The 24,396-nt window shown below is 50.4% G+C and overlaps 11 protein-coding genes across 11 annotated transcripts; 5 read left to right on the forward strand and 6 right to left on the reverse strand. All coding sequences in view use genetic code 12, as the record gives it.

The window, feature by feature from the left end:
* Positions 1–271: 271 nt before the first annotated feature.
* DIURU_002546 (uncharacterized protein) lies at positions 272–1,381 on the reverse strand (the record flags this gene model as incomplete). The annotated part of the gene is made up of 1 exon (XM_034155209.1): positions 272–1,381. The coding sequence occupies one exon, from the start codon at positions 1,379–1,381 to the stop codon at positions 272–274; it is 1,110 nt and encodes a 369-aa protein (XP_034012635.1).
* A 998-nt stretch (positions 1,382–2,379) lies between these two features.
* Positions 2,380–3,807, reverse strand: DIURU_002547 (pantothenate kinase; the record flags this gene model as incomplete). Its single annotated transcript, XM_034155210.1, has 1 exon — positions 2,380–3,807. One exon carries the CDS (start codon positions 3,805–3,807, stop codon positions 2,380–2,382), a length of 1,428 nt encoding a protein of 475 aa, XP_034012636.1.
* A 1,334-nt stretch (positions 3,808–5,141) lies between these two features.
* On the forward strand, positions 5,142–7,436 carry DIURU_002548 (uncharacterized protein; the record flags this gene model as incomplete). The annotated part of the gene is made up of 1 exon (XM_034155211.1): positions 5,142–7,436. One exon carries the CDS (start codon positions 5,142–5,144, stop codon positions 7,434–7,436), a length of 2,295 nt encoding a protein of 764 aa, XP_034012637.1.
* A 313-nt stretch (positions 7,437–7,749) lies between these two features.
* On the reverse strand, positions 7,750–8,478 carry DIURU_002549 (uncharacterized protein; the record flags this gene model as incomplete). The annotated part of the gene is made up of 1 exon (XM_034155212.1): positions 7,750–8,478. The coding sequence occupies one exon, from the start codon at positions 8,476–8,478 to the stop codon at positions 7,750–7,752; it is 729 nt and encodes a 242-aa protein (XP_034012638.1).
* A 136-nt stretch (positions 8,479–8,614) lies between these two features.
* On the forward strand, positions 8,615–9,445 carry DIURU_002550 (uncharacterized protein; the record flags this gene model as incomplete). The annotated part of the gene is made up of 1 exon (XM_034155214.1): positions 8,615–9,445. One exon carries the CDS (start codon positions 8,615–8,617, stop codon positions 9,443–9,445), a length of 831 nt encoding a protein of 276 aa, XP_034012639.1.
* A 360-nt stretch (positions 9,446–9,805) lies between these two features.
* On the forward strand, positions 9,806–11,446 carry DIURU_002551 (uncharacterized protein; the record flags this gene model as incomplete). Its single annotated transcript, XM_034155215.1, has 1 exon — positions 9,806–11,446. The coding sequence occupies one exon, from the start codon at positions 9,806–9,808 to the stop codon at positions 11,444–11,446; it is 1,641 nt and encodes a 546-aa protein (XP_034012640.1).
* A 478-nt stretch (positions 11,447–11,924) lies between these two features.
* MED17 (Med17p) lies at positions 11,925–13,696 on the reverse strand (the record flags this gene model as incomplete). Its single annotated transcript, XM_034155216.1, has 2 exons — positions 11,925–13,542; positions 13,686–13,696. 2 exons carry the CDS (start codon positions 13,694–13,696, stop codon positions 11,925–11,927), a joined length of 1,629 nt encoding a protein of 542 aa, XP_034012641.1.
* Positions 13,697–13,872: 176 nt separating this feature from the next.
* RPN3 (proteasome regulatory particle lid subunit) lies at positions 13,873–15,303 on the reverse strand (the record flags this gene model as incomplete). The annotated part of the gene is made up of 1 exon (XM_034155217.1): positions 13,873–15,303. The coding sequence occupies one exon, from the start codon at positions 15,301–15,303 to the stop codon at positions 13,873–13,875; it is 1,431 nt and encodes a 476-aa protein (XP_034012642.1).
* Positions 15,304–17,285: 1,982 nt separating this feature from the next.
* On the forward strand, positions 17,286–18,908 carry DIURU_002554 (uncharacterized protein; the record flags this gene model as incomplete). Its single annotated transcript, XM_034155218.1, has 1 exon — positions 17,286–18,908. The coding sequence occupies one exon, from the start codon at positions 17,286–17,288 to the stop codon at positions 18,906–18,908; it is 1,623 nt and encodes a 540-aa protein (XP_034012643.1).
* A 1,784-nt stretch (positions 18,909–20,692) lies between these two features.
* DIURU_002555 (uncharacterized protein) lies at positions 20,693–21,229 on the forward strand (the record flags this gene model as incomplete). Its single annotated transcript, XM_034155219.1, has 1 exon — positions 20,693–21,229. The coding sequence occupies one exon, from the start codon at positions 20,693–20,695 to the stop codon at positions 21,227–21,229; it is 537 nt and encodes a 178-aa protein (XP_034012644.1).
* Positions 21,230–22,978: 1,749 nt separating this feature from the next.
* On the reverse strand, positions 22,979–24,085 carry DIURU_002556 (uncharacterized protein; the record flags this gene model as incomplete). The annotated part of the gene is made up of 1 exon (XM_034155220.1): positions 22,979–24,085. One exon carries the CDS (start codon positions 24,083–24,085, stop codon positions 22,979–22,981), a length of 1,107 nt encoding a protein of 368 aa, XP_034012645.1.
* Positions 24,086–24,396: the final 311 nt, after the last annotated feature.

Here is a 24,396-nt window from a genome sequence, read left to right on the forward strand (position 1 = left end):
TGACTGATTTGATTAGAAAAGAACACAAGTGTTTTATTAGTGAGCTTCGGATATTATACAACACATTCGTGTTTGTCAGTTTGTCCGAGTGGTTAAGGAGTTTGACTCGAATTCCTTCGAGGCATCAAATGCTCTCTGAGCGCACAGGTTCGAGTCCTGTAGCTGACGCATCTTTTTTGTAACCTGTTATACATTGTGCAACAACCGATGTGTTTTTGTGATTATTACCAGTCTACTTTTTTTTTGATGATTACGTTCATTATCATTAGTGTCAGTGCTGCATCTTGCGCTTGGTCTCTCTATAAATCTTCACCGTGCTCAAGCCCAGAGCAGCCAACCCCATCCAGATCTGGATGGTGGGGAAAGGGAGGGGTAACGAGAATACCGTGTAGGTGTTGAACACGAGGTCGGCAATGTTTTTGTAGACGTCGAGCCAGGCGTTGTTCTTGTTAAATTGAATTTCGTCAAGCTGGGTGAGATCGGCTTCCAGCACCGCCTCAGTGCGAATCCCGGTCAACAGGTGGCCTCCCGAGCTTAACAAGCGCTTCAGAAGCTGGCGCGCCTTACGCTTCACTTCGATTTGGACCTTCAAGTCAATTTCGCGCTGGGAAAGCGATGAGAGTTTGTGGTAGGTGTTGTACAACGCCAAGATCGTCATGTAGTACCATGCCAACAGCTCGTGGCGGGCGGCATAGCCCTGTATGCGTTTGCTGGTGTAGAAACGGAGTTTGAACAATAACATCAACTCGTCGAAAATGCCGTAGTACAACGCGATTACCTCGTCCAAAAACTTAAGGTTGTAGATCATAGAAAGGTCTTGTTTTCTGAACGCGGTCTGCACTTCTTCCATGATGTCGCGTATTCTGAAGGGAGTCTTACCGAACCTGAGGAATTGACGGTACATCAGAAGCCCACCGACAAACCCACTGAATCGCAGGATGAAGCGGTCGCTGACGAATATAAGCACAATCAGCATGAAATTCTGCGGGTGTTTGATAAAGTTCTTGAGTAAATCGAGCTTTTTCGACAGGTCATTATACCGGGAGTTGATGATGTCGATGTTCATGGTGGCGTCGCTAAGGTAGGTTTGCGTGGTGTGGGCATGGTAGAGGACAAGCCGGAGCAAGTACTGGCCGAACTTGGCGAGTTTATCCTTGCCGAGGATCGTATTAAGGATTTTCCACCACACGTCCCAATTCAGCACTTGTTTGGGCGGGGTGAGTTCAGGTTCCGGCGACGACGGCGGCTCTTGCATATTAAACACGTTCATGGCTTTGTCGGTGCGGTCCAGTTCAGGGGTGATATAGGCGGTGAACGCTGGCAGTTGTTTCAGCGGCGTCGTGACTTGGTGTTGTTGGCGGGTGACTGTTGTGGCCAGCATCTTCAGCGGGGACGGGGAGTCGATCCACTCCTGGTTGTAGTGTATGGGCAGGTACGTCAACGGTGGTGAAAACGTCAACGGGACTATGGTGTCGGGGATCGGGGTGGCCGGCGCCATCGCTGACGCTGTGTGTGTATATATATGTTTTATCGGTAACAATGCGGAGAAATGTTACATGCGACAACACGGACGGCACCCGCGCAGAACGGGGCGAGACGGCGTGAAATTAGCGCTGGGAAGCTAATGGTGAAGGGGTTTCAGAGGCGGTGGTTTCAGGTGAATTTTCGTAGTGATTTACAATGGTTTCGACTGAAGTTTCTTGGGTGGTATCGCCGCTGGGCCGCGGCCATGGGTTCCCCTCCCCTATCGTCCTCGGTCCGTGCGATGTAGCATCATGTTGCATTAAAACGGTGATGAGGCATCACCCTGCCAGCGATGAGGAACGCAACGTAACATCGTTTTGCAGCGTGTCTGTGGTGGTTATAGGGCAGCAATTACGTATACCGTGTTCAGTTAGTATTTTAATTGACCTCTCCGTGTCCTCTCTCTTCCTTTCACAGGCCGAGATCGCAACTGTATTAGGTAGGGGTGACGGCAATTATTCCGCCGATATAATCACGCAGAGCAGTGACGGGTTAATGGAGGGGTCCAACGGCTAAATAATAAGGCAGGCTCGTCATTTTAAATTGCTGAGACCAGCGACGACGTCACCACTTGAGTGAAACTGGTCATTGAGCTAAATGTACAGCAATGGCAATGAAGTAGACGCTCAAATCAAATTACCTAGTACCCCTATTTGATAATTTGATAAAGGTTCATTTGAATTCTCATTCGAATTAATTAGGCTCCAAGTTAAGATAAGATTACATCATTGTGGCTCATCGGAGGGCGAGCGCAAGTGGTGGGGTAGATTTTTCAAAAGATTATTCAGCCAGGTTTGTAATTAAACTGTATGTGTATGAATAAATAAATAAATAATAAATAATGGGTCCTGAAGTCTACAGGATGCTGTGAACTAAATCGTTGGGCACCCGCTCGCATTCAATGTGAGGGGTGCCGACGTCGGCGTCGGCGTCGGTGGTGGGCCCCATCTGGAACGCCCCCACCGAGCCCAAGTAGCCCTCGTGGCGGAGGAAGTACAGCTGCATGTCGCCGTTCAGCCAGAAGTTCACCGCGTATGACAAGGTGTGGATGGTCTGCTTGTGGCCCGAGATGTACAGCCCGCCGAAGTAGATCCGCTTTAAATTGAACCGGCACGCTTGCAAGTAGGCGATCTGACCGATGTTGTTGGAAATCAGATAAAGCAACAGCCGAGCGATATCTTCTTGGCGGAACTGCTCGAGCTTTTCGGCAGCGGTGAACTTGCGCTGGGAGAATCTCAATTTCTTAAACACTTTGGCGAACGACAGAGCAATGTGGGTCAGCTTCAACCCGATCTTGTTGTACAGGGTGCCGTAAATGTCACCCACAAGCAAATCAACGTTGGCGTTGTCCCCGCGCAGAGCCATCTCCAACATTTCGTTGTAGTCCTCGGCGTCAGTCAACAACGAAAGCAAACCCCAAAGGGTACCGCCACCAAGCGAAGAACCACCGATACGTTCAAACCCTTGAGGGCCGGGACCGGTGACTTTGATCATCGACACCCCCAGACCAATGTTGACCAAAAGATAAGGGTAGATCAGGTCTTCGTTCTCCACTTTGTGTTGCGGCACAGTGACGGTGTCGTCTTCTTTCAAATCGTAAGTGAACACTTCGTGGGGGATCTTAGTGATTAACCAATCAAGCCCTTTAATCAAACACTCCATTTCGTCAAGAGCGATGATTTGCATCGGGAACCGGTGTTTGGCAAACAGTTGGGTCATAAGCTTATTGAATTTGTGAGCCCCACCACCGGTGGCCATCACGTAAGTGATCGGAGGCTGATTGGGATCTTTCACCGATTTTTTCACGAGTTTAAGCATGAACTTAAGCACTTCCAGCTTGAAGTCTTCCGTTTGGAAATCCTTAAAATGGAGCTTACCCCCAGTACGACACAAGCTGCCGTTAGGTCTTTCGGGAGCCTTGGTGAAGTAGACAAGCTTAGTAAGCGTGCCACCAATATCCACGGCAATGTGGACCACTTCCAGCGTGTGTCTCGGAAGAGTGATATTTTTCGTAAGGTCGTCGTCGGCAATCTGGTTCGCCTTGGTGGTATCGTAAATCACTTTCGACGGCGTCGCCTCGTCTTCGTCCTCAGACGTCACCGGCGACGGCAGCCCTTGGAGCACCACGCCCTGTTTCGGCGACAGCGAGAGAAGCAGCAGTTGCAGCAGCAGCGCCAGGTTGTGCTGGCCAAGCATGATGTCGTTGCCGATGTAGGCGCCCAGACAGTCGATCTTGATGGTGCCGGGAACCACCCCGGCGGGAGCCTGTGTTAAAATGCCCATATAGGGTGTCACGTCCGGTTGTGGTGTGAGGTTTTAACCAGTAAATTCGAGTGGTAAATGCACAATATTTGGACTCCGTGCTTGCCTGTGATACGGACCGTCGGCTGAGATATATAAGAGCTCTTTTTTTTTTTTTGTGGGGTCAAAATATTGAAATTTTTTTTTTCGAAGTATGGTCGCGTAGGTGGGGCTGTCGGCAGACATTGCGAGTCAAATTTTTGGGACGATGAGAGAGTGAAAAATTATAAATGAGGCGGCGATGAGGCAGAGGTTAGGGGTGAGATTGGGGTAGGCAGGTTTTTGCAAACGATTTACGGTAGTTCTAGACAGTATAGCCCCCTGGTCGACCCGGGGTTTGAGTTTATTGCTTTTGCTCGTTCCGGCATGTGCGCAAATGTTGGGTGTCATTGGCTTGTCGTACCAGTGGTTCGCGCTGCTGCTGTCGAGCCAAATAGGATTTTAGGCTTCCGGAGCCGATAGCAGAGGCATACACCATTGGTCGCTGTGAGGCTGTGCACACTGATCGCGGACTACTATCTTGCAATTGTTATAGAGTCAATTGATTTTGGTTGGGTGGTTAGTCATGGCAATCGTGCCGCAAACAATAGCGGGACCCGGTTCCGAGACCGGGGGTGGGTGAGGGAAAGTGGTGGGGTTAGTGAGCCGCGGATACGCGTTGGTGGTGTGGGTGTGGTAGTCGCATGGGTGCGAACTGGCTACCCCTATACCGAGGCAATTACACACTAACCGTAAGCCACCGGTGCTAATCTAGATTGTATGGACAAACGGCTCGGCTTAGACTGTTAGCAATTCCCCCTCCGAAGTGTTGGTGGTTTCTTTTTCCCGTGATTAAACCCCGAAGCCGCCGTCCAGTGGGGTTCTCCCTCGGAGGGGTCACTCCGGCGTGGTTTAAGCGCGTGATATAGGAGACGTTTGTCAGCGGGCTCGCCGGTAAGGGTACAGCCGCAGTGGTACTAACCATGACTCGACCTGCTGGAAACCGCTAGTCACCACCCAACCAATTTTGGTAGTCAAATGAGTCAATAAATCTCGCCGGTGAACATCACTACCTTGTCTACTCAATTGGAGCCAATATACTGAACAAAGCCTCCATTTCAACCTAGCAATTGACTTTGCATGTCAATTGTGGTCCACTTCGTCATCCTTTTGTGGTACTTTTGGCTCTCGTGGTTTTTCTGGTTTTTCTGGTTCCTCTGTTTTGCTGTGCTCTCACTGTGCTCTCTCACTGTGCTAACTGTGTGAGTAGCGCTCGGTGACAGGACCATCGTGCGAAACGCGGGTATCCCAGTGGTAGCGCACTGTTTACAGCAACAATGATCTTGGGCTCCAACGTGTACCCGGCCATCTCGCCGTTGGGAGTGCACAATGCCCCGTTGCAGTGGTCGGGCAACCAGCAGCTCGCCATCAACTCCGGCAATTATGTCCACATCCTCGACGGCCAGCTCCCGCTGCTTGTGTCGCTGGTGATCTCCAAGGACTACTCCGGGAGAACGCGCCTTTTGGACTTGAAACAGATGTTGGGGATCAAACAGATCATCAACCGCGAGTCCTACGACGAGGACCAGTTGCCATTGGGACGGTTCCGCAGTTTCATCATCAACGAAGGCCGGGAAAAGTTCGCCTTCTCCTCGTTTAACGATATCGGTGTCGTCACCATCAGATGGTCTCCGCCTCACCCTACCACCAAACAGTGTGATTTGGCAGTGTTATTCTCCACGGGGGAGTGTCTCATCTTCAGTAGAGACACGTTGACGGTGAATAACGTCACTGTTAAAGTCGACTTGTTTGAGTGGATGCTGAACCGCATTGGTCTCGAGTACCACGAGAACGAGGATATCTTTTACGGGTCAGCCGCCCAGTTTGAGTCGCTCAAATTGAAGGCGACTGAGTTTAATTTACTGGGGTCAAGAATGCAGCTTCTTCTTGCGCAGGAGTCACACGAGCTTACATTGCTTGATTACGGTGCTGACGGTGAATTATCGGTGGCCACCACATCGTTCACGGATAAGGAGAAAGAGGCAGTGAAGTTTTATTGGCTGCCGTACCGAAACGGCCGCTCGACGTTGGCAGTGGTGTACCACGATAACTCAGTCGCGGTGGCTGAAGTGACACCTGACTCCATTGGCGAGTTTAAGGAGATCATCGCTCCTCAAATAAGACTCCACCATCTTCTGGAATGGGTGGCGCCGCTGATTTTCATCAGTGCGTTTCAAAAGACCATTGTTGTCGCTGAAGCCTCTGAAGACGGTTTCAACACTTACTCATATACTCTTGGCACTGCCTGGAGTATTGCGGGGATTGCCTGCACTAATAAAGGCTTGGGGATTGAAGTGGTGGTGGCGTTTGATAATGGCGTGTTTGACCTGTGTGTATGGAATGCCACTACTAAAGATTTTACTGCCTCTGAAGGCCATAAGGAACTTACCCAATTCGTTACCAAGTCGCTCGAACAATTCCAGTTGAATAACTCTACCGCAGAAGACACCGACGACGTGGAAGAAGCTACCTCGAAAAAGTCGAAAATTGAAGCCCCCAACAAGAGTGAATTGATGCGTAAGTACTTGGACCCAAGAGCCGACGGCCGGTTTATTGTCCAAGGGTTTGTTCTCCACGATGACTGTCTTACCTTGATATACCTGGTGGTACCTAAAAATGCTCTTATCTACACTATTGCCCTGGAGACTGAGACGGCCGTGGCCTTTATCAGATTACTGGACCAAAAAGAACCGGTGACCATTGAACACAACGAGGTGGCATCAACAACAATCGCTCGTTTGAATCAAATGTGGTTTAACCAGTTCAATGAGTTGCCACCGCCGTTCCCCGCTCACAATGCTAAACGCTACAGCAAATACGCCCATAAGTATCTTGAAACGGTGAAAGCATTTGTGGGATCCCACTTCCTCCAACCCGATGCCGCTGACCTTGAAGTCGAGGTGTGTAACCCGTTGGAAGCTGGTTTAATCGAACAGTATACTTTGAACCCTCAAGTTGAAGGTCTTCAAAAGCTGATGGGGGTTTATCGTATGGTTAATGATGTGGCGGAGTCATTTTGTGGTGTGGATGAATGGCAGGGGATTAAAGTCAACGACGTCGAATTAACGGTGTTGGCTAAGCAGCTTCAAGCGGAGGCTGTTGAGAACACCGTTAAGGTTGGCATCAAATTGAGAACACATCTTGCTCGGCTAGTGTTGTCAAGCATCTCGGGAGTGCCTGAAAACAAGTGGGATGCGTTTTTCGTGCTCAATCTATACAACTTCTTGCGCGACGCCGCGACCGATGTCAGTGAATATGAGGAGAAAGTGCCTGAATCAGCTACTATCGTCGTCGAAACCAAATACCTTACACAAAGCTTTACCATCGATAAAAGCTCACAATGGTTTTCCGATTCAATTACGCTGACGGCAGGGCAACCGTTTGCTGTGTGTCAATTGACGGGGTTCCCCATTCTTGAGCTCAATAACAAAAAGGATGAGTTGAAACAGTACAACTTCAAAGTGCATAATTGGCTGGAGTATGGTCCGGTAACCCTGGCGGTGGCCCGGGCCATCAACTACCTGTATCTCGACGGCAACCGGACGTTTGCCTACCAATCAACCAAAACATGATTCGCAGAATCATGATGTAATATTATGTATATCTAAAAATGTCGTATTCAACTACTCGATAGTAAGAATAACGTAAAATGGAATGACTAATTGACATCTGCTGAGGTTGTCAATCTCTTGAATTTGTCTCCAAAGCCCAACGCTAGCATGTATAGGTCAACAGCGCCGCTTTGATATGTTCATCAGGCTAAGCTGAACGACTACGCTTCCTTCGTGTCGCTTGTTGTGTAGTATGACATGCTGGTCTCGGTCGCATTAACTGATACCACATTGTGCGAATTGATTTGTTTGTGAGTGGGGTATTCGTCTACCATCACGATGGGAGGACGGAGCTGGAGACGAATACCATGCGCTGGATGCCAAGACAGATTAGCAGCATCAACTCGATGTATACCGACACCATCGACGGCATATTGGCGACAAACGGGTGATAAGTGACAACTGCAACGGCGTAGAGCGCCACGGCAACCATCTGTAGCGGCCACCAGCGAGGAGGGAACCCTTTAAACACTGAGGTAAAGATATTGGTGGTCACTTGAGGCATAAATCTGATGGCCCGCGAGATGTCGCCTCCTGCCCTGATCGCCTCAGCAATATCAAGAGCATTAATCGTGGCACGGCCTCGCAACCAACAATAGACAAAGTAGCCAATGGTCGTCGCCCATATGGCAAGCCACGCCATACACGTGACACTCCAATACTGCCAGCAGTGGTGAGTGGCACGGTATTTTAGGAGTACCCACACCGCCAATAATGCCGCTAAGTAGAGCTCTAGCGCCTGCACCAAGAGCAAAATAGAGTAGGTGGCACCTCCATCAACGTCCAAGGGGTACCGCTTAAAGTATTGAACGTTTACCGACTCCAGAAAGTGGTATAATAGACCAGACACCACCGTAGCTAGCGACAGAGCCAACTGTAGAATCAGGAAATCCACCAGGATTCCGTACACCAGGTGGGTACGTTTGATATGGGCTAAAAGCTTAAATAGAGCATAGCTTTCTCCCACGGCGGCGGCGACAGCGAGCGCCTGGGTAATATCCATCAAGGCGTTATATCGTGGTTTTCGGAGATCGGTTATCGCGGGGCCGCCTTCATCGTTTTTGTTTAAACTGAAGGTCACGTGACCTTTAGATTAGTTGAAGCTTTGTTAGGCCCCGCGCACGGAAGCTGGTATAAGCATGGCGATATCGCTGGAGATCGAGGGCCGCTGGGACATCGTCATCACCCTGCTCCAGGATATATGCAACGCCAACCTGCTGCTTAGTCTTGGCGCCATTGCCGACGACATCACGCTGCTGAAGGTGGCGGCGATGGACGACGACGAGAAGGAACGACTAAAAGAGGAAGTCGGCGACCACCGCGCCAACGTCGGCGCCGCCCGCCGGCTAATTAGCACGCTGCAGGACAATCTCCGAGCTATCATTGACCACTTAAATGCTGCTAAAGCTGAAGACGCTGATAATGACGATGATGACGCGCTGGTAGCACTGGGCGAAGAACTGGTGGTGACGACGAGACCAGGGAGAGCGCTGAAGAACACGCTGAGCAAAAACACTGCGAAATCGAAAAGGAAACAAGGGCGCCTGTTCTATACGTCTAAATTCAACCCGCTGGAGCCGATTGTGGTGGGGCTGGACGTGGCGTTCAGGTTACGCAACCGCCACATGGAAGAGTGGATCCAGTGCGAGGTGATGAAAGTGCTGCCGGACGGGACCAAGTTTGAGATTAGGGACCCGGAGCCCGATGAAAATAATAACCCGGGGCAGACGTTTAAAGCTAACTACAAGGAGGTGCTTTTGATCCCGCCGGCGCTGGAAGCCAAGACGTTGACCAACTACCCTTACGGGACACGGGTGCTTGCCCGCTACCCCGAGACCACTACTTTCTACACGGCGATGGTGGTGGGCCACAAAAAGGATAACGTGCGGCTCAAGTTTGACGGCGAGGAAGAGGTGAACAAGGAGACCGAGGTCGACCGGTTGCACGTGTTGCCAATGCCGGAAAAGTAATGACGATGACGACTGCTAAACAAATAAATATTGCGTAAAATTCGTAAGGGCTAATTATATTTAGGCGGTGGGGGGCGCCGGTTCACTGGTACTGGTGGTGGCGGTGATGTCCTCCGCCTCCTTGACCAAGTCATCCATCTTCGCCTCGAGATCGTCGAGCATGCGCTCCAACTGCTCCGCCTTGGCCTCGGCGTCGGCAATCTGCTTGTAGGTGTCGGCGATGCTGGCGTCAGCGTCGGTGGCGTGCTCCTGGGTCATCGACAATAATGGTGCTAGTGGTGCTAGTGGGGCGCGTCGTGCAAAAACAAATGCCCTGATGCGCGGAGCGGGGCGCCGCTCGCACTCCCTCCCCATGGCCCGATGGCGGCAGCCGGCAAATCCAAGCACTCCGACCCGCAGACCTACGATGAGTTCTTTGCCGTGTCTCCGACGTTTACCCTCAATTCGCTATTGGGCAATCGCGAGGTGTTGCGGCTAAACCTCGGTGACCGGCCCCCGAAGCCAGCTGAGACCCCTACCCCACCCAGAGCTCTACCCTGCGCTACAGTTAGAGCCTCGACCTCTGAATCCGTTGATTCCGCTGATGCTCATCCTGTTCCTGATAGTCCATCAAGAGGTCGTCTCCCTTATGCTCCCTCTAATGGCCAATTGGGAGCTCATTCTAATGCTCCGGTCGCGGCTGCCACGGCTGTCACACCGCCTCCTCCCACTCATACGGCTCCCACAGCTCCCACGGCTCCTCCAGCACCTCTCCCGATACCTCTGCGTATACGGGTGGCGTCGCCACCTCGAGGTAGACGTGTGGTGTCTCCACCGCCGCCTACCGCCGCCTCCACTGAGTCGTCCACCGCTCTCACCAGGTACCAGCCAAAGGACTCCCACGACGATTACTCGACCACAGCCGAAGCGCCCCGCCCACGACCAGACAGAGGCACCTGTCCCGTGTGCAGAAAGTTCTTCCACTACAACTTGCAGGGACACGTCATCTCCCACCGCGGCAACTGGATGTTCGATTGCAAGTTCAGTTTCCTCAATCTCTGTGGCGACGTCAAGATCGTCGGTCCTACTCACGCCAAGAAACACATGCTTATAAGACACTTCCGATACTACAGCCTCGCGTTACATGGAGCGGCGATGGCGGATTTATTGGAACACTACGGCGAGTGTGCCTGTGGGTGGCGGGGCTCGGGGGAAAGGTGGATCGAGCACCACGTGTTGGACAACCAGTGCAAGATCTTGACAAACCCCCGGGTCAACGTGCCGATCTCCTCCGCCTGGAAGTGTTCCACATGTAATGGCCTCTTTGCCACGCGCTACGCGTTGGAAATGCACCAATCTGAGCACGAGGGCATCGAGGCATTGAGGATGAAATGCAACTTTGCCTCCCTTGGCAAGTGTGGCTGTAATCCGCAGGATGAAAAGTCGGCTGTTCAGGGAATCAACCATCTTCTTTCGCGGCATTTCCAATTTGATGTGAACCCTGACCGAACGAGATTATCTACGAAAGGTTTGTTGGCCCGCGAAGGAACTTGTGAATGTGGTGGGTACCACGGCGCTGCGCAGACGTGGTTCTATTACCATGTGTTGTCTCCCTTCAAGCCGTGTCCCTTAGTCACCGACGAACTTGATCCCACCGCTACGACAGAAGGCCACTGTTCAGTGTGTGGCATGTTTCTTGAAAGCGACTTGCAACAGCACATCAAGTCTCATTGTCACGATTGGACATTCGACTGTCCCTTCAGTGGGCTTGGGAAATGTGGACTGTTCGACGGTAAAACTAACTGCAGAGTGCATATGTTCTCCACCCACTTTGAGTACAATACTCTTCGCTTCCCAGATTACGCCACCCTTAGTACGTTGTATGCTGAGAAAGGTCGCTGTAATTGTGGGTTCCGAGGAACGGGTGCGGAGTGGATGAACAACCACATTTTCACCCTGGAAGATCAGTGTCTGTTGGTATTATTTGCAGCAGAACAGCGTCACTCTCAGATCGAAAGATGAGACTCAGCACACTATCGAGAGGGCCTCGACTTGTCGTGTATTCTATTTACCGTTTAATCTATCAGCCTATCAGCTTCATGATACTGATTGATAAGTTAAAGGAGAAAATGGATGGAAATTGTCGGACATCTGAAGAGCGTACACTTGTTCCCGGCTGACTCGCACTTCATCTATAAGACGACTCTGCACTGTAGCGCAGTGTTTAATCCCCAAAAGTTTCGATTAGTTGCATATTCATCGCTCTCAAACGCTGCATTGTGAAAAGCGCTGGCCAATTCCCCAGCTGCAAGACTATTTCGATAGCATATAGTAATATCTCGTGCCTAATAAGCCCACGATATAGAGTGCTTCTTTTGACCATGTGAAGCTCTGGCCTGCTCCATAAGTGTAATTGATATTGTAGGGGCTACATTTAGAAATATACTCTCTATATTAAACTGATTCTTTCTCTTCCACAATCTGCCACTATCATAAATGCTTACTCGTCCACAAAGTTGCGCACCAACCATCCAAGGCACTCACCAATATCGTTGAAGTCATTGAATGACATCGCCAACGCGTTGACACCATTAAGATTCTTATTCATCAGTTCGGCGTCAGGGAACTTGGTGATGTTCAATTTCATGATTAAGTTGACGAAGTTTTCGTTCGTGGTGAGCTCAATTTGGATCTTAAGCTTCTGTTGATTAGTGGCGTGAGACACCACTGCTGTCACGCGCAGGTGAGGTCTTTCCACCAGCTTTTGGAAAGGATTATCACCAGTGGCACGGGGACGAGACACTTCCAAATTGGTATACTTTTCAGCTTTGATCTCAGGGTTGAACTCACCAAGTTCTTTGTGCAAGATGTCCACTATGCGGTTCACGTCCAACTCGTGACGAATATTACCGAGAAGCGGTCGTAAGATCAATGGATGACTGTGTGATTGTTTCCACTTGGTAAGGGTAGTGGGCATCTTTTGTTTGAGCAGAAGATTATACTTGTAGTAGCAGCACAACATGATTTTGAGGTACACCAAAATCTTCTGGCACTTGACGTTATTGATGGATGAGTACTGGTTGACGTTCAGATAGTCCAAGTCGTCTGCGGTGGCTTCGTCGTAGGCTACCAGTTCAAACTCAATGATTTCATCGTTCACTTCTAAGATGATTTTATCGGAAATGATGTTGACGTTATAGTTAATCAACGTCTTCGCTTCACGAGTAAGTTGGTAGAATAAGTCTTCTTCGAATAAGAAATACCGCGCCTTGTCGATATCGTAAATGAGTCCCAGTCCAGCCTCATGAGCCTCGTACTTGAACTGCAGTTGACCGGTTAATGAGTAGATGCCATCGATTTTGGATAAGATTCTCACCCGCACGTATTTGAATGTCTTCTCTATTACTCGGTTCAGTGACGTCACTGGAGTAAACTTAACTTCACCAGTATCATCAACTTTGCGAAGAATGGCCAACCCTTTATCATGGTAACTCAGCCCCAGATCACCGTAACCGTATTTCACTCCGATCGCTCGTTGATTCAGGTCAGGTTCACGAGTCTTAAATAATACTTCACGGTTAGACACGACAACGTTCACTTGCGACCAGTACTGCTTCTCCTTCTCAAGCTGTGCCAGGAGATCCTTATGGCTCTGACTGAACAAATCAATTACTTTCTGGTGCAGTTCCATCTTCCAACCTCGGCCCACGCGTTGGCCATCTTTATCGAGCTCTGATGACAGGTCTGTCGATGACAGGTTTTTCACAAGCCGGTCACTGGAAAGCGACCCCATGGGCACGTTTTTCTGTAAGTGGGGGGAGATCGTCATCTTGTCCAGCTGTCGTATCAGCAGGAGAAGCAACAGCACGAAGTCGAGCGACAACTGGGTTTCGTTCAATGCCAGATTGATATTCTTGGTGAGGTCCATCGTCTGGCGGTTGAACCGCTCCAATGGGTCTTCGGAGTCATCCTCTTGTGGTGTAAGCGGATAAACCTCCGTTTCCTCCGGCGTCTGGCCCTGTTCGATCTCTTGTTCGAGACTGGCCTCGGTAATGTCAAGGAACAGCCGTCGCTCAAAGAGGATGCGGGGGATCAACTCGGCAAGCAGAAGGTTGTCTCTGATGGTTAGTGGCAATGTTGATATGGTCGTGATAACGTGTAATACTCACTCATTCTGTATGAACGGGTCCTTCGTCTCATTCATGGTACCCCACTGAATCGCTGTCAGGCAGGTGTGCACTGTGAACTGCCAAAAACATACGTACTGCACATAGTGCAAAGATGAACCAAATCAATTACCACCATGGTCTATATCACTTGAATACTACAGGTTTACGTGATTTTCGTATCATTTCGCTATTGGTGCCCGGGATTAAGCTCTATTTGCGGTTTTTCGTAGAAGGTGCTCTTGGCGACCAAGAGACCATTTGGCGGCGAACCAGAGGTGTCTAGTCCATGTAGTCATCTAGGTCGCCTTCTTCAATCGCCTTCAACAAGTCGATTTCGTCTTCGCGGTCCTCCTTTTCCACCTGCTGCGGCGCGTCGACGTCGCTGGGGTAGCGCATCGCTTTCACCGAGTCGTTGTGCAACAGCAAGCAGAAGCGGATCCGCTGATCAAATTCAGCCTGGGGCTCTTTAGTGGAGTAGACGTCAATCAACTCCCGCAGCTGCATGTACCCCTTTTCGTGGTTGATCAGGGCATCGATGACCCCGTCGCGGATCGCCTTCGACACGATGTATTCCGTCAGCTCTTCCGAGTCGAGGTGAAGCTTGATGCAAATGTCCCGTAACGAGATCTTCGAGTAGGCAAGCGAGATTATCCGGATACCCGTCTTGATGACATTCTGTCTCAATCTGATCACCAACGTGTAGTTGTTATCCTGCTTGAACTCCTGTTCGTACTTCTTCACCGTTTGCAGGAAAAGCTTCAAGTCACCCAAACGCACCGCTTTGGTCACCATAAGGTAGGGTTCAAACCGGCCTTGTTGTTTGCGGAACATCTGCAATTCGGGGATGTCACCCATCAACAACTCGATGACAATCTGTAGTTTGGTGGCCGCCTGGAGGAAACCGGTGGCAAGTGAGGTCTGCGGGGTCTTTCTGATGGCGGCAATCACGAACTCGTGAGCGGTACTGTAGTCCAATTGCACGGCGTTGATGCGGGCCAAGTAGTAGTAGTAACGAGCGCTCAACGCATTACCGCAGTTTTCGGGGAATTCCGTCTTGTCGACAAGGTTGGCTGCCAGGTTGACGTCGTGAGTAAGCAAGTAATTACGCAAAAGCAACGTCAAGATCAGCCCCGTAGTCTCAGGGTCGTGGCGCAACACCGCCGTTCTTAAGCCCGCCAAGAGCGCTGGGCGTATCGGGTAAAGATCGTTTAATAATTCTTTAGTCCGCTGGATGTAGAACCAGATCTTTGCTTTCAAAAAGTCAAGCGACCGGTGGTTGACCGCCGCCATCAACCGCACCACATGCTCGTTGAATTGGTCAAGCTTCTGTAACTGTTCAGTGTCCAAAAGGTACACTTGCACCAACAAGTGGAGATAGAGCTCAATCTCAGGGATCAAAGGGATCTCCTTGCGTTCGGGCACCAGAGGGTCAGGCGACGCCGACAACGCCTGGTAGACGTAGTGCCACTCGGGAGCCGAGCCAAACACCTTGGTGATGGCGGTGACAAGCACCTCGGGGTGCTTGACGAGTTTGCGGCGCAACGGGCCCAAATCACGGAGGACTTTCGAGATGTACCAGTTATCGAAGTTGGCCAGCGCCTTGGAAAGGAGGGCGAAATTCTGGTCAATGTCGTCAATGATGTGCTTGGTGTCGTCCTCGGTGGTCGCCGCCACCGTGGTGGCGTCCTTCATCTCGATATCTTCCCCCATCGCCGGCAAATTCGGGGTGTGGTTATCCAGTATGGGTTAGGCGTAGTTTTTTTGTCCAGTTGCCACCGAGCCGCGCTCGTTGCCTCAGTGCGACGAGGTGGCGGAGAACCTGAGAGAATGATAAAATAGAAGGAATTGAGCTGTAAATTTATCTGTTTTAACAATTATGATTGGTTGTTGTTGTGTTTCACTAGTTTGTCTCCATTAACATTTTCGTGGTTGTGATGCTTTTGAGGTTTAAAAAATGAGAATATGTAAGGTCTTTGGAGTAATGCTCTAACAAGTACTGGAGATGATTTGGTAAACACCGCCGTGAAACTAAGCTGAACGAAGACCATTCAAAAACTTAAGGCTTGCCAACTCCTAAAAATAAAAAACGAGCCCACGCCCGGGTTCGAACCGGGGACCAACAGATTTGCAATCTGCTGCGCTACCACTGCGCCACGTGTGCTATATATTTTTTTTAATTTTTTCCACTTTGTCATACAATACTAGCCAGAAGTCACTTTTCGCGCTTGAAACGCTTCAAATGGCATTAATCTTGCTTGGTTTCACATTTTCTAAAGATTTTATTGCGGTTTGCACTATTTGGAAGCTGTTATCTACTTGTTTTGAGTGTCGGATGAGCACCTAAGTTGTGACGTAGCTCTTTTTCAAAAAGTAAACTATCAGTCTCCCACTGGGTTCAGATCCTCGTAGAGACGGTCCTGCCGGCTACCCTTTGGATGAAATACTTTAAAGTCTATTTCTTTCGCTATATGGAACAGAAGAAGGCAGCAAAACCCTCATCTGACCTCTGCGAGTCGCGGATATCTATTTCTAGGAATTATTCTTATTCGGCCTGAATGAAGCCTGTGAGTTATATTTACATTTTATGGATAGAGAGGAAATGCCAGAAGAGTATAGGAATAAAAAACTTTCAATTAAGTTTGTCCCCTGTCCATGTCTACCATATGATAATTGGCTGACTGGGTACATTTCACAATAATCGAGCAATGTGGTTTTGGATTTAGAGTTTCGGACACATCCGAGCTCGCCCGGCGTTACCAATTATACTCATCCGAGATTCCACGGTCACAAAGGTTTGTACCACGTTTTGAAAAGTTTTGTAATCTTGCATGAATATCTATCAACAAGCCACAATTGTTAATACTAAATTACAAATGGCACGGGGATAGGATAACCCCAGACATTTTCAGAAATCTTGGCCATGTCTCATGTGTGTTTATCCTTTTCAACACTGCCTGGTGTTGTGGTTGCATTGTTTGTGTTTACTCACTTCATCGTCGTCTGAAGCTCAAAAAAGACAATACATTGTCTGCTCCTACATTGTGACGGAACTGGAACTCCGTTAGGAAGTAAATTTATGTAATTGGATCGTACATCACTGCAACATCCCCTCCTCTCGGATGTGTCGGTATACGGCTGCGAAATTCCGCTCTCTCCATGCATTTTCCACGTTGGCGTATTATTTCGCACAACCTCCCTAAATTGGTAACGAGTGTGAAATTATGGAGAAAAAGGAGACACCAAATTTCACATTTTTGAGATACGTCTGTGTTAAGCCATGTGTCGTGATAATATTCGGAAGACTCGAAGTAATGTTCAACCGCTTATCACGATGATTTATGTCCTAGAGAGTATGAGATGTGATTTCTTGTCCATTTGGCTAGTGAGGCTTTCGAGTCCCCGTGCTGCAATTTTGTTACCTCGTAGATCTCGCCGCACCAAAAATCGGGTGCCTCACACAGCGCGTCTCCGCAGAGTAGATGTGGATAGTTAGACGCGATTCCAGTAAGTTTCCAAATGGATTGAAATTGAATTTTAACTAACAGAAAGCAACAATACCAATACTATCGTCAGGAACGGTAGTCATTGGTCGCGATGAGGACGTCGATCTCCAAATCGACCTGGTTTCAGTATCTCGCAAACAGCTAGAGCTCCTGTGTTCAGCTGATGGCAACGAACTCTACGTGAAACTAATGAGTCGAGCCAAGTCTACTATCAATGGTGTCATACAAAAGCTTTCCAAAGGCGAGCAGGAGCGGTCAGTGACGTATACTGAGCCCATTACAATTGAATTGAAATGTGATGGACCACCCATCAAGATTGAGCGTGAGGTGCTCAAATTGTATGGCAACCTGCTAATCTTAAATGATGCAGGCGTGATATATCAGAATGTGCCTTTGGCAGAGGCTCAGTTGTGCTTGCCTTCGTCATTCAAAGTGGTGCAATATGAAGCTAAAGCCCGAGCAATTGGCCTACTAACTCAAGACTGGGAAAACTATGTGGCCAATAATATTACTGACGTTGATGGTTGGTGGTATAACATAGACTACGACAAGTTTGGTGGCGTGGCTCCCGATCCTCGACGGAAATCATTACTCAAAGGAGTGACAGCAGTTGTGTACGCTTCTAAACTTATAGGCATACTAGAAGCCATGGGGTGTGCTGAAGTGATACAAGTAAGTGGCAGTGACGATGTGGTTGCATTATTATCTGATAAAAACCCGCCGTTCATGGTGATTGATCGCATGATTGGTGAGTACCCTGAAACTACAACTGACGACTTGTACTTGGCCATCGACGATGTTGACAGCAAACATATTGCTCAATTTGGGCTTACACGCAAACGAGCAATGCCTCAAGAGTCTAATACCCCTACCAGTTCACAATTGACCAATAGCAGCACCTCAGAAGGGACTAAGCGACGAAAGCGTCCTCGGTATGAGAAAACTGCTGATAAAATGGCATTTTTTGATATCAAAGTGGAACCTGAAACAGAGAAACCTGAAGGGAATGACGCCACTGATTCAGCAAAAGCCACGACAGAACCCGAAGCTGATGTGTCTTCAACTACTGACTCAGCACCAAAGATTGAAGAGAACGCTGAAGATGGAGCGTCTAGTGCCACTGGTGACACTAATGACGAAGCCAAAGCAGAAGAAAGCGAGACTTCCCAAGAACCAATAGTAAAACCGAGTAAGCGAAGTATTGAGACACCCGAGGAAACTACTACCACTCATGCCAAACGGTTTAAATTTGAACCGAAAGTTTCGTTGGTAGAGGCAATCAAACGGGCTAAGCTGAAGGCGGAAGACTCACTACGCCTGGAATTTGGTGAGACCCAAGAGGAAGCAGACGAAGAGCTGTTGCAAGAAGCCATCGGCAACTTGGCCAACCTTGCCATCGTCGAGGTGAGAGATATCCCGATGCGGCTGCTGCAGGACTACAATACGCAAAAGCTGTTTGACGAGAGGTATAATGGACGAAAGAACTTCAAGAAGTTTAGCAAAGTCCAGCAGGTGGTGCCGATCTTTCGGCGTCTGTTTGTGTCAGTAGAAGTGGTTAGGCCTCGTCACGATGTTGGCATTGATTTTGCTGAGGGACTCAATCAGGCGGCGGAGGCTGAGGAGCAGATGGAGGCAGACTTCAGCGGGTTGTTTGTCCCTGCTGACGAAGAGTTTGCTAGTTCAGCGACCCCAACCCCGCCACCGCCGCAACAAAGGCGACAAGCCCCCGCTAGGGCTCTGGCCCGCCGGACGATTACCGTCCTGAGGGAGCTGGACTCTGAGGACGATGGGCCTCAGTTCCAGTTTTCATGAGATTGTCACCGTTATTGTCGGAGGAGAGGGTACTTGCCATTGGCACAAGCCTAGAGTACGGAAGTATTCAAGATGAGGTTGGATCACCATTGGCTGGTGCAAAGGGTGCTGGAATGTATCGTCGATACACCCATTGCACCAGTACACTTTATCTTGTGGCGGCGGCAATTCATTAGGCTCAGTGTCGATAAACACCTGCCAATTGAAAGGGGCATACGGCTGCGGTACTGTCGGCACCGGGTCGTGTTTGTGACATACAGGAAACCACAATCCCAACGACGAATACACCCATTCGTTAAGTTGAGCGTTGCCCAATCGCGGAGCCCCAAACGTGACCACGGTGGGGTCAATGCCTAGTCGAGTGTAGTAGCCACCCAAGAGGATGGCGACCGCTCCCCCGAGGGAGTGGCCAATGATACGCAACCGACGCCCCTGGCGTATGTAGGCCATCACCACGGGGTTGACCCGCGCCACCGTAGCCTCGAAGTACTGCCAAAACCCCCGGTGAACCTGACAATGGTCACACCAACGACACTTGATCAAATCAGCTTTGATATCCTGGACGCCATCTCCCAAGGAGTGGGTGCCTCGAAGAGCAATCACTACTTCCTCCTGTTCGGCGTCGGTGGAAATGGCGACGTAGCCACAGTCGGCGTGATAAGTGAACCACTGATAGACAAGCTCCAACCCTTCGGTATCACACTTATTACACTGATAAGGCTGGCGGATGCGAGAGGTCTCGGTAATACAGTAGGTAGCGTCGGCGATCGCTGCCAGTTGGTTGAGCAAGCCATAGATATTGGGGGGTACCGTGTGGGGGTCGACCACGGCCTGAGTCCAGACCACGGCTGCTGCCCCCGCCGCCCATACTGCTGCCCACAGGACGATTGTGGCTCTCATTGGCCCGTACAGGGGGTCTTGGGAGGGTCACTGCAGGAAAAATGATCTACCTATTTCCGCCTTTCCCCTCTCTTAGCCGCATTCCCTAGTCTCCGCGCTAATAGCGTGCGGGGGCTTTTTTTTTAGCAAATTGGTATGCCTAATTTCAACATCCCCTAGCTCGGTTTACCCCTAGCTCGGTTTGAGCGGGAAGACACAGAGGCATATGACTGTAGGGGACCAGGTGTCACGTCGATAGGGCCGCTGGAGGCATTGAAACAATAGGCTATCGGATTGAGTGGCCCCGTGCTGCCTCCGTCCTCTCAGATTTACCTGGCAAGAGCTACTATAACTACTACTCTAGCTACTACAGTTGCCGTTGCGGTCATCAGGTTAAGCACCCGGAGCGGATCAAGTCTTCGGTGGCTAGTGCGGTTGACTAAAGAGATCTCCGCACCATGACGCCGTTGCCGCTTTTGTAAGGAAGGACAAAATAGCCTTGACATCATCGCCTGACGTCATGGCCAGGGGAGCAATGGAGCCAGTGGGCCAATCGAGCCACGATAAACCCGTCAGGCCACAAAAGCCGTATCTTCTCCGATTAATCCCGCACGCCAGCCGGCCCCGTCTACGGACTACCACGCTGCTCCAACTGCCCCGAATCAAATCAGACAACCCTTTCGCGTAATATTACTAACTTACGTTCGTAGTTTTTTTATTTTTTGCTTGTATCGCGTGGGAAATCGCCGGGGGCCCATACGCCAAAGATTGTGGGTGCGCAGCAACCGATATGCACCGAATCTCGCGTGCAGGTGTCTAGACCGCTTTTTACTCATGGGGCTAAAGAGCCACATATAAATGGCAACGGGCAGCCCAGTTTTGTATTAGTTCAACGAATCCAAAAAATGGGCCACCTCAACGCGCAAAACTTCCACCAAGCGTACGTGCTAGCCGGGCGAGTGAAGCGGAAGTTGGTGCTGGACGCCAATAACCCCCGTCTGGGGCTCCGCTCGCTTGTGTTGCAAGCGAACTTGTTGGACAACTTGATGGGCGACATTGACGAATACTCCCATGCCCGTTACTTGGAAAACAAGGCCGCCGCCCTCAAATTGCAGCGTGAGCGCTTGGCGCAATCGAAGGTGTCGCAAGTCAAGGCCGCCAACACTAATAACACCAAGCCTGACCCCGTTGCCCACACTCTGATAGAGTATAACGAAGTCGAGCTGGAGCTGAGCGACGACGAAGACTACGTAGACACCTTCTCGTCGGAACTGGAGCTGGACTACCTGAGCGACGAAGACTGCTACGATACCCCTGACGAATTGGCCCAGTTGGTGACCGCCGTCACCCAGCTGAGCATCAGACGTGAGAACCACAGCTTCATTGAAGAGGAAGAGTTGACATTCGAGGAAAACTATTTCGCCCCCGCCATCGCTGCGTGAACAAACGTTCAACGACAGACACGCAGCACCCCACCCACTCATTTTTTTGCATAGATACCCCATTTAACGACTCATACGAACATTAATGGATAGACAACTAATTCTAGACCCTTCACTGTAAGCTTGGCATCATGAATGCCCCCACCCCTAACCTAATCTTGGCAGATGAGAGACGGATCTCTCCGTCTTGGCAACTCTCGGAGCAAATGACGGGTAACGCTGAAGTTCTCGAACATCGTCGTACGACTACAAACAGGCCGACGGAGCTACCGACGAATTTCCGTAGGTGAAACAGGCTCCCGGCACGGCTAGTGAGATCATCGTTTGGCATAGGAAAAAAAAAAAGAAAGAATTACCGGTGGCATGTCATCAGAGTTAAGCCCCGGAGCCTCAATTCTCGATCCGGTCCTCAAATTCTAAATTCACCCTAGCCCATGGCGAGTGCGCAATCAATGCAACAGCTTCCCCACGGCGCAGTTTGCTGTCACGATAGAGAGGGAAGTGGGGCGACATCGCAAGTTGGTTGGGCACCAGTGGCGATCCGTCTTACGTCGGGACTTTAGTTGGGGCTGGTGATGGTTTGGTACTTTCATCGGGATTTAGTGGAAAATGTTTAAGAAATCGATATCACCACAGAGCGGCTGCTAAGCCAGTGACAGCTATTGTGCAGGTTTTCTTTTCCGGTTAGCCTCGTGTATCGCCAATTGTAATTCCCCCATTCCCGTTTACGTCATCGTTTGCCGAGTGAGGGGCTTGTGCTTTTGACGTTACATTGACACATCGAAGCTGTCGACGGGCATCGTCATTTGTAATGACACAAACGGGACGCCTTCGACACTGACAAAGTCGTGGTTACTGATAGACCCGATTCGGCCCCAATGGCTACCGGACGACAAATCCGGCCACCCACCGTGAGTGCTGGCAAACACGGGCGAGGGGACGGCTGGCAATTGCAGCGATGTCGCGCGCTTGTTGATGATGTCGCCTTGTCGCATTGATGTTGGCTCCATGTAGGGGAGATGTCGCGCATGTCGCTATGGTCTGAGACGGGCAAAAAATACTCGCGGTTTTTGGACGACACGCATCGCAGGTGGGTTTTGGGTCCGATTCGCAATGTCGATCTCGAAATGTCGTCTTCACGAGATAAAAAAAGAAAGTGGCGCCCGTGGGGGAGCTGTAGGAGAACCCACATACGCGCGGTGCTGTACATCGGGTTTATGCGGCGGGGCCGCGCAAAAGCGATTTAGGCATTGGCGCAGTGACAGCGAGAGCTTGTGGCCAGATTAATTACAATTGCGGGAGAGGTTTCAGAAGCGAGTCTCGGGGAGATAGCAGTGGGGGTCGAGGAAGGTGGGGGAAGGGGAAGGGAAACAGAGTTGGAGGCACATTCACAGGGGGAATAGTATATTTCTCTCAGAGTATTAGGTAGGGTATCACGATTAGAATTTCTTTCTGCCATTGACGATGTCGGGCTCGGCTGACATCGGTTGCGTTCGTTCCGGCTAGTGCCACTTCCGCCAACCCGTCAGTTATTGCCGCATTCAGGCGGGTTGATAATGTCGACGGTGCGGTGCCATTGACGTCCCACTGCGTCACACACACCACCCGATAAAAATTTTGGGTATTAGCAAAACTGGCGACAGGCAGTGGTGCCGCAGAGGGCGCCTTGCCGCAATTATTTGTCATTATTTGCCGGATTCATTATCACCCACGCTTCAATTGGGGCTGACGGGTGCAGTGGTGGGACATTCACACCAGCTGGAAGCGCTTCCACCGGCGCCGCTTGTCCTTGCGCTTATTGACCACGGGGTTGAGGCTGAGCGGTTTCCACACCGGTAAGTTCTTGATGTTGACCTTAGTCTTTTTGGAGACACCAGGCATCTTCACTTTCACTTGCACCCACTGTCTGCTGCCAGTATAGTTCACTTTAAGCAGCGTGGTCGGTTCTCTGATGAACATGTAGCCGTGGTCGTTGCGCTTGTAAAACGTCAGGCAGTAGTCTTCCAGGTAGAGTTCGCCGTTCTTCAGAGCCATCACCAAGTGGTCAAAGTCAGGGAGCTTGGTAGGAGCTTTATTGAGCATCTTTGGTAGCAGCACTACCGGCACCGGATGGGGACTAAGGTATTTGAGCGGGGTAGGCGACGTTTGCGGCGTAGTCGCCTGCAATGACGAGAGGTTAGTGCCAGCACCAACGTCGTGGTCGACCAGTTTCAGGATGATGCGGGGAGCAGCGCTGGGGATGGTTGGTGGGGTGGGAGGGAACGACGGCAGATTGCGATTATCACCGCCAGCCAGCAGTTCTGAGCCAAAGGGGTCGCTTAATTGTACCTGGGAGTCAGGCACAAACACCGGCGTATTCACTTTGGAGCTGTAAATATTGGGTTTTGACGTCGTCTTCATAAATTGAGGTTTGGACTCAGTGAATGATACCGTCAGCACCGGGTCATCATCATCGACGATACTGAGGTCTAACGGGAGGTCAAACTCGCCGTCGTCAAACCACAGCGGTGACGCTCCAAGCAGGTCTCGCGGGTCGGGGCGCGAGTGGTTCCATATCGTCGGGATCGGTGCCGGTGCCGGTGCCGGTGCCGGCGCCTGGAGCACCAGGTTGAATCCGTGGTCGAAACCGTGATTAAGCGACACCTGGATACTCTGAGGAAACTGCTGGTGGAGGTGGTGGGGCGCCAAGGGGGGTAAGTGGGGAGTCAACGGGGTGCGGCTGAGGGCGTCGAGGGGGTGAGGGTACGAGGGAAGTGGGGGGCCATTTGCGGTTCCCGTGGCGTCCAATGGCGTTTCTGAGGTGTCAGTGAGGTCGTGGCGGGGGAGCTTGGGGAAGAAGTGGGACGTGGTTCTCATGGCGGGCGGTGGAAGGGCCCCGCCGGTGTGTGTGGTGTGGTGGGTCTTGTGGGGATACAATCGATAAACACGGATTTAGAGTGCGCGCATCCCAGCGGTGGGTCGATTATTAGTCGTGCAACAACCAATACAGCCCTACTATTTAATTAATTAGCACAGAGAGCATAAGGGAGTGGAAATAGGAGATAATAGACTTGTTGTAACTGGAATATAATAAGCTAGAGTAGTAGTTGTGACAGAGAGTAATGACATAGTCGAATTTGAAGGCAAAACACCTGATATCACAAAACTTACCATACTATAGTGCTTTG

Source organism: Diutina rugosa, assembly GCF_008704595.1.
Source record: "Diutina rugosa strain CBS 613 chromosome Unknown scaffold65_size61115, whole genome shotgun sequence".
NCBI classification, from domain to species: domain Eukaryota; kingdom Fungi; phylum Ascomycota; class Pichiomycetes; order Serinales; family Debaryomycetaceae; genus Diutina; species Diutina rugosa.